The sequence below is a fragment of the Anas platyrhynchos genome, chromosome 1 (genome assembly GCF_047663525.1).
Source record: "Anas platyrhynchos isolate ZD024472 breed Pekin duck chromosome 1, IASCAAS_PekinDuck_T2T, whole genome shotgun sequence".
Taxonomy (NCBI): Eukaryota; Metazoa; Chordata; class Aves; order Anseriformes; family Anatidae; genus Anas; species Anas platyrhynchos.
Genome location: NC_092587.1, coordinates 89585694 through 89597897, shown reverse-complemented (window position 1 = coordinate 89597897; position 12204 = coordinate 89585694). Strand labels below are relative to the sequence as shown.

Below are 12204 nucleotides of genomic sequence, written 5' to 3'. Positions count from 1 at the left end.
TTACTTGTCCTTTGACTTTAATAGGTCATGAATGTTGCTGGTATCAAAAGCACCTATTTCTCAGTTTTTCATAAAACGCTGCCCACAGAAGTAGTCAGAACACGTTTCTATCACTGGCTGCATGTTTTTTCCAACAGAAACAGTGACCTTACTGATTGGGTAGAAACTGATTTTTTGCATCTGTGTTTTCATTGAAATATAATCACAAAAACTTAGATGTTTTTAAGCCATTTTACACCAAAGGATGATCGTTTTTGGTATTTATATTAAATGAACTTTGTGGCAGCTGGGGGAAATTAAGGTCCCTGGGCTGAATATGAATCTAGCATCAACAGGAAGTATGATACAACCTTTGATAACTCATCTTCTCGACACAGCCTGCCTCAGTGTTTTAAACTTCTCTCATTTGGCGTTAGCTATCCAGAAACCAGCACTAGAGTTCATTCTTTTTTCCTTCATAGCAACCACAAGGGCAGTACTGGCTAAATAGAATAGATTCGGTAATTATTTACATCATTTTGGCATTGCTTTTCAACAGGCAGAGACTTACTTCAGCATATTGGCTGCCAAGTGTCTGCAGCAGGCTTTTTCTTAAAACTTTTATATCAGCTACTTCTACATGTATGTAACTTGTCATACAGTTGCTACAAATACATATATATTTGCCAATAATTTGTTTAGTTTTAAGCTACTGTTCTGATTCCAAAGATCTTAGAGATAAGAAAAAAAGAATTGGTCTGTAGGATGAGATTTTGAATTGTGATCCTGCTTTAGGTTGATACCACATGGTTTTGTTAGGCAGACAACCATTCCCACAGGATTTTTTAAAATGCAGACTAGCTGGATTTAATGTGCATCCCACATTGTGTCTGCTTTGGTGTGCAGACAAAATAAAGCTTCTTGTAACGAACCATTAATTTACTCTGTCTCTTTGTCTAAAGAACATCTACAGGCTTTTCACCAAGCCAGTTGTATAGGATTTCCAATCTGTGTGCATGCAGTGATGTTTCTAAGTGTAATTAAGCCCTGATTCATCACATTATGCCTAATCTCAGATGAGAAGGCATTTGCAACTCCTTATTTAAAAGGCTTATCCTAACTAAAGGTGGGGGGAAAGGGGTTTCCTGTCAGGTGTCGCTATTGGATAGAATTTGAAAATCAGATACAGAAAGTTGGTCTTGTATTAAATGCTTCAAAATTAGATTTTATGTGTCAAAAAAAAAAAAGTGTGTATATATATATATATATATACACACACACACAGAGAACAGAGTAAGCTATCATAAATATCACTTTAAAAATGTACATACAAGAAATTTAAAATAAATGTAGCCTTTTTGGCTCTGCTAATAAAGGGAAAAAGATCACCTTATTTAAAAACTAACCTGACTCGTTATTTCAAGATCGTTTTCATATTTGATCTTAGCTACCCAGGAGCCAGGCCTGGAATTCACATCTCTTCCCTCCATGGAAACCACAGAGAGCGTGATGGGTAAATAGCATGTAATTCCATTACCATTTCTCATTCCTTGCCATCACGTGGACAATGCTAAAATTCATTCAAACACATTGCTTTGAAGACTACTTGATAAAAGGCGCTTTTTAAAAAAATTTTATTTCTTCCCATCTCAACCATTTCTTTGTAATCAACTTTATTTCAAAGAATAGGTACTTAAAAATCAGTAAGAATAATTCTACCTAGCATGAGATATCAGCATTGACCTTACTTCACCTCATGCCAGCTTCAGTGTTCATGTAGCACCTCATTTCACAGTCATCTCTAAAGCTGCTGCTATCTTGCTTGATCACATCCGTGTTGTCTTGAACTGCTCAACAGCTGCTGTTCAAATACTGTGGCTCTGAGGTCCGTTTTCATTTTAACTCCAGATTTTATTTCAGCTTTTGATGAAAAGCAGCCTGTTTCTTCAAGATCTGAAACATCTGGCATCCAAGAAATGCTGCCAGCTGTACCTGGTAATAGTTGAAAATGTGGTTTTAAATAAAAATTACAACACAGATTTTATCATACTTTTGGCATGTTACTAGTTAACATGAATTAGAATAACTACAGAACTGTAGTTATGTAGTAATTAATTTGTTCTCTCAAATACCAGGCTAATTTAGGAATTTTTTGTATGATACAACAAAATAATAAGCACTCTTTTCTGTCCTTGGTCTACATTCCTAATATATTAAGAAGTCTGTATTGCAGTGCTTGATGTTAATAAGCTTTAGCATGTCTGTGAACTGTTAGCATGAATTAGCATGAACTGTGTGCAGGAGCTACATCAGTTTTGTTAGCGTTCCACAGACAGTAACTTGAGAATCCTTAACTTTAGCAAGGTACTTATCTAACTGGAAGGCCACTTTTCTTTTTTCTTTTCCCCACGACAGTTCTTCCCTCTGTTGACTGAGTCCTGCTGTATTTAGCTTGTAGGAAATTGTTCATGATCCTTTGCTATCCTGACATTCGGTGGAAATAATGCTTATGCAGTTGGTCTTCCTACCTGTTCATCTTTATTCCTTTCACTTTAATAAATTAAAACAGTTTGATCAATCAGATGAATTTGCTTAGACAGTTTAAAAACTTAATGTTAACATTAGAAATATGAGTCAATATACAAATACCTGTATTGACCTAATACAGATTTTTAAGCCTTAAAATGGAGCATGCACGTTTAGTAAGTTTCGGCCAATGTGACTAGTTCCTTTATTCCAGCATTTTTGGTTCAGTAAAAATAGTATTAAATCTGCAACATATTGGCAGTGCAACATGAAATTAAGCAACAGCCTGATGCTTTACAGATGATGATATTCAGCTGCAAATATAAATGTAAAATAAGTAAAGGTAACCTAAATCATTTTGTGGGATTATCCAGTTTGCATGGAGATGAATGAATATGGAAGGTTTAATATAGCAGGGAATAGATCCTTCAATCCCTTCATTCAAATAACTTCAAAGCAGTTAGATATCTAAGTTAGACATTTTGCTTTGCTGCCAGTAAACAAGACAGGAAAGGTCCAAAGCTAATAGGAATTAAAACATGATTATTGCATGCATTGCAATGCATTGCTTGAGTACAACTTCTTAAACAGCTACATAGCACTGTAATTAAACAAAATATTTGTAAAAAGTTGCTCCACTTCTATATGGTGTTATCAAACTTTTGGTGTTATTGCTAGACTCCAATAAAATTTAACTTGTTAGATTATTTGCACAATATTCAATAATTAATCTAAAGCATATATAGTTTTCCTGTTCTTCCTTGCCAGCGTTTATTCTATAGGGTTCTTTAACATCTTGTGTGCAGAGATTACATTAAAATTTGTCAATGTGTTGCAGAACAACTGTGAACAAATGCAGTTATATCAATGCTCAAGGTTCTACTTGTTTTACTGTGTCTGTATGAAGACATACTTTGTTTCCTTTCAATAATGACAATTCCATCCAAAGACCATTTCATGTTGTTGCCAGAACTCCCTTGCAGTAAGGAGTGGAGTGAATGTGCATTTGATTGGAAACTTTTAGCAGCTGTCCAGTTGCTTGTAATTGCAAACTAATGATAAAGCTTGCACACTCCAACTAAACATTCTTAAAATCAAGACATGGAGATGACTTAAGTTTTATGCATTTATTTGTCAGAGGTAGTTATCAGTATTTATCACTAACACATCTTCCATACTGAGCAATAACATCTGATCAAATGCCTTAACAGAATCATTCAGCAGTGTTTTCTACGTATTGGCGTAATAGCGCATTCAAGTTCATCTCTTTCATTCGGTATGCTTTGCCTGTAAAGAAAGTTACACTGTGCTCTTTCCAAACCAGATGGTGGATAGGGGCCCAATACTTACAGTGTCTGGGAGAATGGATAGAATCATGTCTGTTCTAGCCTGACGTTAATCATTTTAATGACACATGGACATTCCCATGCAAAGATGAGCCCCAGATTTCCAGGAGAGTTGAAAATGTGATTAAGCATGATAATAATGACTGATTAACAGATTTTAGGCATATGTTTGGTTTGAGATGAGAACAGTTAGCATATACAGTTGTTCATATTTGAAGGACTGCCTTGCAGTAACCTGCCTGAGGAATTCTGGTTTGATTCGGTTTTGCATGTTTGTGTGTGTGTTGGAGAGAGAAAAGAGCGAATGGAAGAGTCTTTCAGTTAAAGGAAGATGAGGATTTCTAGACACACAATGAGGACTACCCTAAAATACTTGCTTATATGTTATTTCCCCTGGAGCGGGTGTTTTAGCTGTGATCAGTGATCTTCATGATGCCTCTCAAAAAACCAACTGCTTGGTTAGTTGATCAATTACTTATTAGTGTTTTTGTTTGTTTGTTTGTTTTTTTCCAGCTAATGTTTGTTTGCCAAGGTTCTTTAAGCCTATTTGGAGTCTTACTACATTTTCTAGGTGTTTTGTTTTAGGCTGGAGGAATCTCATGGAGTTCTTTCAGAACAAGAATTCCATGTTTGAAATTTTCCCTTTGTTAGTCCATCAAATCTTTGCTCTTCCAGTTTTCCTATAACATATTCTTACCAGTGTGTTTGGCAGTTCCAAAACTTTTATTCCATTTTCCAAAGTATCTACTGTTTGACCTGTCTTCTGCTTGTGTTAAGAATTAGCTTTGCACTTTTATCAACTTTCTCTTCTCTTCTTTTTCTTTTTCTTATTAGCAATAACACACTTACATATATATATATATATGTATGTATATTTTTTTTACCATTATCTTTGCATTTCACTATACTCATTTGCATATCAGTTCATTAACTTCTGGACAGTAGGTGTGACTCTTCTTTTAGCCCGTGCTCATTTAACGGTGTGGATATGACATTCTGTCTGTTTGAAGTATTTCATGTTTCTTCCAGAAAGGAAACCTGATGCTGTAAATTAAGGAGGTGCTATTCTGTTAGAGATTCTTACAGATTTTGATTAAGAAAGCACAAGTAGTTTTTCTTATTGTTCCAGATCTTGATGGAACTCCGTGTTGAAGTTACCTCTGTGTATTTTTCTGCAGAGATGCTATGGTTTCCTTTTCTGCCCAGGCATACGTTCTTTTTTTTCCCAAAGTTGGGATTTATAAGGATGACAAGGAATGTAGAAGTGAGAGCTAGCTTAGTGTTATCCAGATAAAATAAAAGGTGGCATTACCAAAATATGACAGTATCTTGGATGTAGGCTGAAGTTCTGGCCGCACATTAATCTACTAGGTTTCAATTTATAGCTTGAAATTATTACTTCAGTGCTAGAAAATGGATTTTAGAAACTGTCATTTATTACAGTTAAGAAGTAACTGTAGAACATCAAGACAGTCATTATGGTCTACCAGAATTCAGGTTTTCTGTTGTTAATTCGTGTTGCTTAAATTTCTGATCCAGCTCTAATCATCTTGTGTATAAAGAATGCTTCATTATTGTTTACTTTTCTTCATAGCAGCAGTGTTTATCAGCTCATTGGGGTGGTTTTTTCCTTTTTTTTTTTTTTTTTTTCCCTTTTGGTAGTATGCAATGATTAAAGAAAAAAAAAAGAAAAGTGATTTATTTGGTACAAAAAGTAGACCTTGATAACCACAAATGAAATACTGGTTTATTTGGATGTGATTAAAATTATGCATTCATACATGTAGCAAGAAGGCCTTAACATCTCAAGATAGCTTCTATCTCTGACTTTAGCTTTCACAACATCGGTCCTGGAGTCAACCTCTTTTCCTCCTCTGGAAACCACAAGAACAATGATGGGTAAATAGTTCCATTACAATTTCTGTATTTTGGCAATACTTAAAAATGAAGAGCACAATTTTAAGGTTTAGCAACCCCACCTTTTTTCCTTTTTTTTTTTTTCTCCTTGCTAGTGGCAATACCAGTGATGTTTTACCCATAATATCAGTGATGCGATCAGTCCCTTTTATAAATGATAACAAGGAGATACTTCATTGTTGAGCTTCTTGATTCCTCCATGTAAATTTTCTGCTCAAGAGGCCCTGTTCACTAAAATGTTAACTGTTTGTGTTATACACGTTAACGCAGCCAGCCTACCTTGCTTTAAGAATGGAATAATACTGTGACAAAAGCAGGTATTTATGTAAAATAGCTGAATGTAACGTGCTCTTTGTGTATTTCCAACTCCATGATGGTACTGCTTTGAAAAACACTGTTCCTCTGTAGAATCTGAAGGCAATTTTCTGGTTTGATCTTAGCTACTCAGAGACCAAAGGTGAAGCCTTCTCCTCCTTCCATTGCAATCCAAGGGACAGTGGAGGGTAAATACTTTTGTTTGTCTTTCTTTTCCCCTTCCATCACCTGATGTCATTTTCACCTGCTTTGAGCGATACCTGGGTTTCTTAATGTACGTTGGCTTGTGAAAACACTTGCCACGCTAGTTCCATGGTTCTGATGGCTGAGCTGCTGCTTTTGCTGTCACCTGCAAATCATTTTTTTTGCAGGGCCATTTGGCAGAGAGTCTATCAGACCATGCCTCGCTTGTCTGTGCGTCTGTCTCTACATGTGTTTTTTCTTCAGAAACTTCTTTCTAGAACAAAACGTTCCATCATGGCAGAAAGCTAACTCTGCTACTACTGGTGTTGCTGTTGATGTGGTGTAGGTGTCCCAGAGCTTCCTTATGGGGAGCCAGTTAGCCCTTTTTCCTCTCTTGTTTCAGAGACTTGAGCATCTAAGTTCTAGCTGGATGAGTAGGGATGTTGCCCACTGGCTTAGGGACTAACGTAAGGGAAGACTTGGGGTTTCCAGTTGTCACGGGGAGTGGTGCGGCCTTAGGTAGCCTGTTCTGGCAGGACCGTGTAGGTATCTCAAGATCATTTCCATGTCTGACCGTAGCGACCCAGAGACGGGCTCCGGAATCCACCTCGTCTGCTTCACCGGAAACCACGAGGACTGTGATGGGTAAATAGCCAGCGATTCCCTTCCTCCTTTGGGTACTCGGGCAGTGCTTTTCCCTGCAGAGTTGAGCCTGTTCTGGTGTTGGCAGTCCTGAGTAGTAGGTGCATGTTGCTGCTGGTCCCTTACGGCTCTTGGATAAGAGCTACACATTTAAGCTTTTGGATTCCTTTTGGGGGCTCATCTGCAGTACGGGCCTCCTCCACTTCAAGGCTTCCTCTGTTACCTGGGGCTAGCTCTGCCATTTGAAGGCCAGGAGGATTGTTCCAGGGGAGGGGATGCTGTGACGTGTTGGCCTGCCTCGAGCAGGGCTCCATCTCCCTGTTTGTTGCTGCATCTTGATATCGCCTGTGTGATGGCAGTCAACGTGAGGACCTGAAGGTGGTTTTTGTGTTTGATCTTAGCTACCCGGCGACCAAGGCTGAAATCTACCTCTTCTTCCCCCCTGGCGACCCAGCAAACAGTGATGGGTAACTAGCAAAACCCCTTCCTTTTCCGTTTTCTCCTTTTCCTCTCTTCATGCCCCCTGCTGCTGGCTTTCCAGGCAGCCGATCTGTTGTCTGTGCATTCATTTATGTTGTCACCACCTGGAAGTGAGTGCTCTGCTGTCATGCTGCTTTTGAGGTCATGCTAGGACTTGAAGCACGCTACCTCTTCTCACCTGGTGGTGAAGCACAGGGTCATCTTTGGGGTTCAGAGCTACCATCAGCCAGCACCTGATGGTGCTGCTGGCCTAACCTGGTACCGATGGTTCTTGCTTGTCTGGAATTGGTGCAGGACGGGTGTTTTTTCCCCAGTGGTGTTGTGATTTTAGATTTCTGGGCCTGTGTTGGGGTGAAGCACCGTTTGGAGATGAAGCTGCTGCACTTGGCTGTGGCACTCGGAGACAACGTGGGAGAAGCTCATGGCGGCAGCTTCTTTTGTATTGGCAGGTGTGCAAGGCCAGGCATGTGGCCTGGCAGTACTGGCAGTTTTTTGACCCATGAGGTCATTAAGCATTGCGTGAGCAGACTGTCAAGCCTACAAACTTGAGGTCAAGTACAAATTAAAAATGTATGAAGCTTATTAATGTATCCTTCCCTCTAAGATGCAGGTAAATAGTAAGTTCCTGAAGCTCTGGCTGTGGTTCTTGGAGCATTGCTCTGTGTTAGAAGCTAATTGTGAAGTGTGCTGTTATGGCAATGGAGAAATATATATCTATATCTATATGTGTATATATATAGATATATACAGATATATATATATAGTGTGTGTGTGCTTACTACTGAGAAACTGATCTGATGGTGTTTCTAGTCTTTCATTTGCTTATCAAAAAGCTATTAAGGGTATTTTGAAATACACCTAGATGAAGTAACCTTGATAAATAAATTCAAAGTGGCTAAAGCTTAATTTATTTTTTTTCTTTAAGCCAATTAGGTACCTTCATGTTTAATTATTATATGCTCAGATAGATGCACACATATATTCTCTGCTGTTCTTTATGCCAGAGTCTTAAATCTTTTTCTTACTGCTTTTTGTTTGTTTTAGTATTTGGTGCTAATTTTTTATTTTTTTGTTTTAACCTTTGTTTGGTACGTCTCCGTGTTTGTGTGTGAATATTACTTATAAGCACGTATTCTAAAAAAATTCAAACTCACAGCATCTTCGAAGAAAACAAAGCACTGAAAACAACTTAGTCTTGTGCAGAAGTATATTAGTTATGTTCTTATGTTCTTGTGTTCATAAATTATTTTTTTCTACCCTTTTTCCTTTTTTTTTTTCTTTTTAGCGCTTTGTGCTTCTAGCCATTGTGTCCGAAATTCTTTTATCTTTTATATTTTCTGGGTTGCTTTCAGTTATGTGGACTATGCTGTCTAATATCATATTAGCTTTGGTTGGCTGCCACTTAGTTTCAGTTGTCACTTTATCCACTAGCTTCAGTTCCTACTCTAAACCAGCACTGCTCCATTTTCAAGGTAAGGTATGGTTATTATGGATGGACATCTGCATTGCAAATTAGGTATAAGAACAGAAAGCTACGTATGGAAACAATAATAGTAGATACTGTCAACTGTTTGTTTGTTTGTTTGTTTTATAGCTTTCAATGATATTCAACCTGTTCTTTCAAGCCCTGTGACACCTAGTAAGCCTGAAATAGCAGATACCGAATCAGGTACAATACAACGCCTAGTTCTTTTTAATCAGTAGCTCAGATCAGGCTCTAAAACTCGCTGAAATGACTACACTGGTTGTCTTCGCTTTCAGTGTACATTTGGATTAGACCGTAACATCTGGATTTTGAGTTTAGGTTGCTGTTAGTGGTTGACATTATTGCTTTCTCACACTTATGATGTATATGGCAATTCATAGTTACCTGATTCACCTTCAGTATTTTGAAAAATATGCCACATAGATAATTGAGAAAACAGTATTTATTGTCCAATGCTACTGATTTAAATAGTGTGATGTATGCTGTAAGCTGCATTCTACTGCTGTAGTCTTGCTAAGAATATTAAGGAGAGTGTTTCCTTTAATTGCACGAAATTGGTCACAGACAAAAGTCACAGTCACAGACACTTGATACTTTCAGACTGAAACAGTAGTTGGATTGTCAGCTTTCTAGTCCAAATTTTATAGTTTAAGTGTCTTGGCTGACTGATCGTTCAACACATCCTCTTCATTACGTTCATGCATTTTACACACCATTTTCCTTAAGTAATGGGTCAGAACTCAACATGTGGAAATGCTAAACTTCAAAATCTTACTTGGCAGTGATTGAGATCCAGACCCGTTACAGTAAAGACAGGAAGAAATTAACATCCAAAATTCCTGCACATCACAAATGCAATGATTTAAAGACACTGAAGCTCTATGCATTTCAAAAGACTGAATTTCTCTCTAATGCATACTAGGTAGATAAACTGGAAAGTGTCCAAGAATTAGTGAGATACTTATGTTGTTCTTGTAAAAACAGATTTGTTTTTGCTTGCGAAGCAAGAGTTTCTTCCATTAGCTCTTTATTGTCTTACAACTGTCACCATTTCTTCCAACAGCAACAATTGAATCCATTCTGGAATCTTTTACACCTAAAACTTATCATCCTTTCCAATGGCCAAGGGTAACATTAGGTAATGTTGTTGTTTTCATGCAGTGAAAAACTGTTTGTTTTGAGCACTTCATCCCATATGAATGTATTTCTTCCAGCATATCATTTCACACACATAATCATTGTTCTTTTTACTGGTTATAGTCTTGTTCTGCCATTGTCATTAGACTTCGATTATTCTTGATGCACTTCTGTATGGGAACATAGTTCATAGCAGTTTTGCTGTCCTCGATGCAATAAAAGTTGCCTCTTAGTAACTTGCATGAAAAACTCCATGATCCTTTCATCATTGTGTTCTGTCTGTCTTTTTCTCTGGTGCACACGCATGTGCTCTCTTCCTCTCTGATATGTAGAGCTTTCATACGGAAAATTATAGTTCTTTTGAAGACATCAGATCTATTTCTGATCAATGCACAGCATTTCAATATCATCTCCATTCCACTCTTCAAACTCTGATTTCATCAGATGGCTTTAATGTTCCACACTGAGTTATCTTTTCTTCACTATAAACTCGTGGCATGTGTTGTGTGTTCTGAGCAACCCTTGTTAAACAAATTTTGATTGCAAACTGAGCTCTTTCTTTCAGCTCCAAAAGAAATACCACTTACTCCTCCTAAACCGAAACCATCTGCTACCCCGGAAGTACATCGTGTGAAACCTGGTAATTGTGCACACCATTATTTTAAGTTGGTATGCAGAGACATATGTTCACTAAAAATGTTTTAGCAACACTTTGTAAAATGGATAGGAACTGTGCAATACATGTGAGCATCTCGACTAACTCACAACTTTGTCATCAGTCATGTGATGTTACCTGACAAAGGAAATGAGAGTTAAGCTCATCAGTTTTACACAGTTGGGTGTAGTGAAAAAAAAACACAAAACAACAACCTTATATTATTCTATTGCTTCATTTGTCAGTCCCAATCTTCCACTTTCATACAGGCATAGCTTGGCAAAGAAGGCATTTTTGCTAGTCACAACACTGATAATTCAGAGTAAGGTACTACTCGTGTGATTGATAAGCCCTCCCTTAAGGAACTCAATGAAAAGGATTTTCATTTCAGTGGAAATAGGAGAGCTGCCTTCAAAGTAGAAGAGTAATCTTTCATACACGAGTGAAAAGTTCATTCTTTGACCATTGGAGCATTATTACCATGTGGTATCTTTTTTCCATTTTTGCTTTTTGATCAAAAAATAGATCTCTGTTGTGTTTTTTTTTTGTTTTGTTTTGTTTTGTTTTTTCTTCTGATTTGGGATTAAGGGATATGAGTTTGCCACTTTTAGTGACCCGGGTATTGGACAAGTAAATATTATGATGTGCATTACTAGAGCTTTAAATAATGTTTCTCTTCTAATTTCTTATAAACAGGCACGTCAGTAAAAAGCAAGAGTTGCCTTTTATGTCTCATACATGTCTTACAATTGACTGCAACTCTGACTTAAGATATTCAGCAAGATTTTGGCATTCAATAGTTGCCTCCGGCCTATTTTGTGGTATTTGTTATGGAATGTGGTTTTTTCTTCGGTCATAGGCCTCATCTGTTCTTTCTTTTTATTCTCCTGTAACTTTAAAGATATCTGTTTGTTGATTGAGCCAAGCAATGGATTAAAAATGTCCTGAAAACATAAATACGGGAAAGAAGCCTCAGAAGCAGATTGTCACACAAAACCTTGAACGCTTGAACATATAGTGTGAAGTTTCATAGGAAACAGAACTAAAAGGATGTTATGCGTATGAGTAGGACTCTTGCGTGCTTATTTAGTCTATTTTAAAAAGTAAATAAAAGTCAACTATTGGAATCATAACATTTTTGGTTTACTGCTGATACGTCTACTGATTTGTTCAATTACACCTCAATTTTTGTTTTTTAGCCCCTAAACCACCACTTTTGGAGCCTAAAACTTCTAAGACTGTTGAACAACCAAAAGCTACAAGAGGTAATATGTGTTTCTGTAGCTGTTGGTCACTCTTTGCAGTCCAAGCCACAGTCTGAACTCTCTTACTTCATCTCATAGTTTCTTTTTTTTGTAATCCATTTCTCTTACAGAAGAAAAAAATTAAGAAATAAGCATTCTGAAATAATGTTTTTCTCAATGTAAGAGAAAAAGTTCATTTTTTTCTACATGAAGCAGAATTATCATCCTTTTTGTTGGGAGTTTTGCTAGACCAGCAACACAGTTTACCCCCAAAGAATCATCAGAAACCCATCA

At 37.3% G+C, this 12204-nt stretch overlaps 1 protein-coding gene across 50 annotated transcripts in view; it reads left to right on the top strand.

The window, feature by feature from the left end:
• Positions 1 to 12204, top strand: part of ABI3BP (ABI family member 3 binding protein) — a 152063-nt gene that overhangs the window by 81945 nt on the left and 57914 nt on the right. For 30 of the 50 annotated variants that reach the window (XM_072023334.1, XM_072023325.1, XM_072023358.1 and 27 more), the window contains 10 exons: positions 1427 to 1492; positions 1888 to 1974; positions 5685 to 5750; positions 6209 to 6271; positions 6846 to 6911; positions 7310 to 7375; positions 8983 to 9057; positions 9938 to 10012; positions 10577 to 10651; positions 11866 to 11931. In XM_072023334.1, the coding sequence (XP_071879435.1) occupies positions 1427 to 1492; positions 1888 to 1974; positions 5685 to 5750; positions 6209 to 6271; positions 6846 to 6911; positions 7310 to 7375; positions 8983 to 9057; positions 9938 to 10012; positions 10577 to 10651; positions 11866 to 11931 (705 nt within the window). The remainder of the gene's footprint in view (positions 1 to 1426; positions 1493 to 1887; positions 1975 to 5684; positions 5751 to 6208; positions 6272 to 6845; positions 6912 to 7309; positions 7376 to 8982; positions 9058 to 9937; positions 10013 to 10576; positions 10652 to 11865; positions 11932 to 12204) is intronic. The other 20 variants (XM_072023351.1, XM_072023383.1, XM_072023373.1 and 17 more) reach the window with 10 other exon arrangements.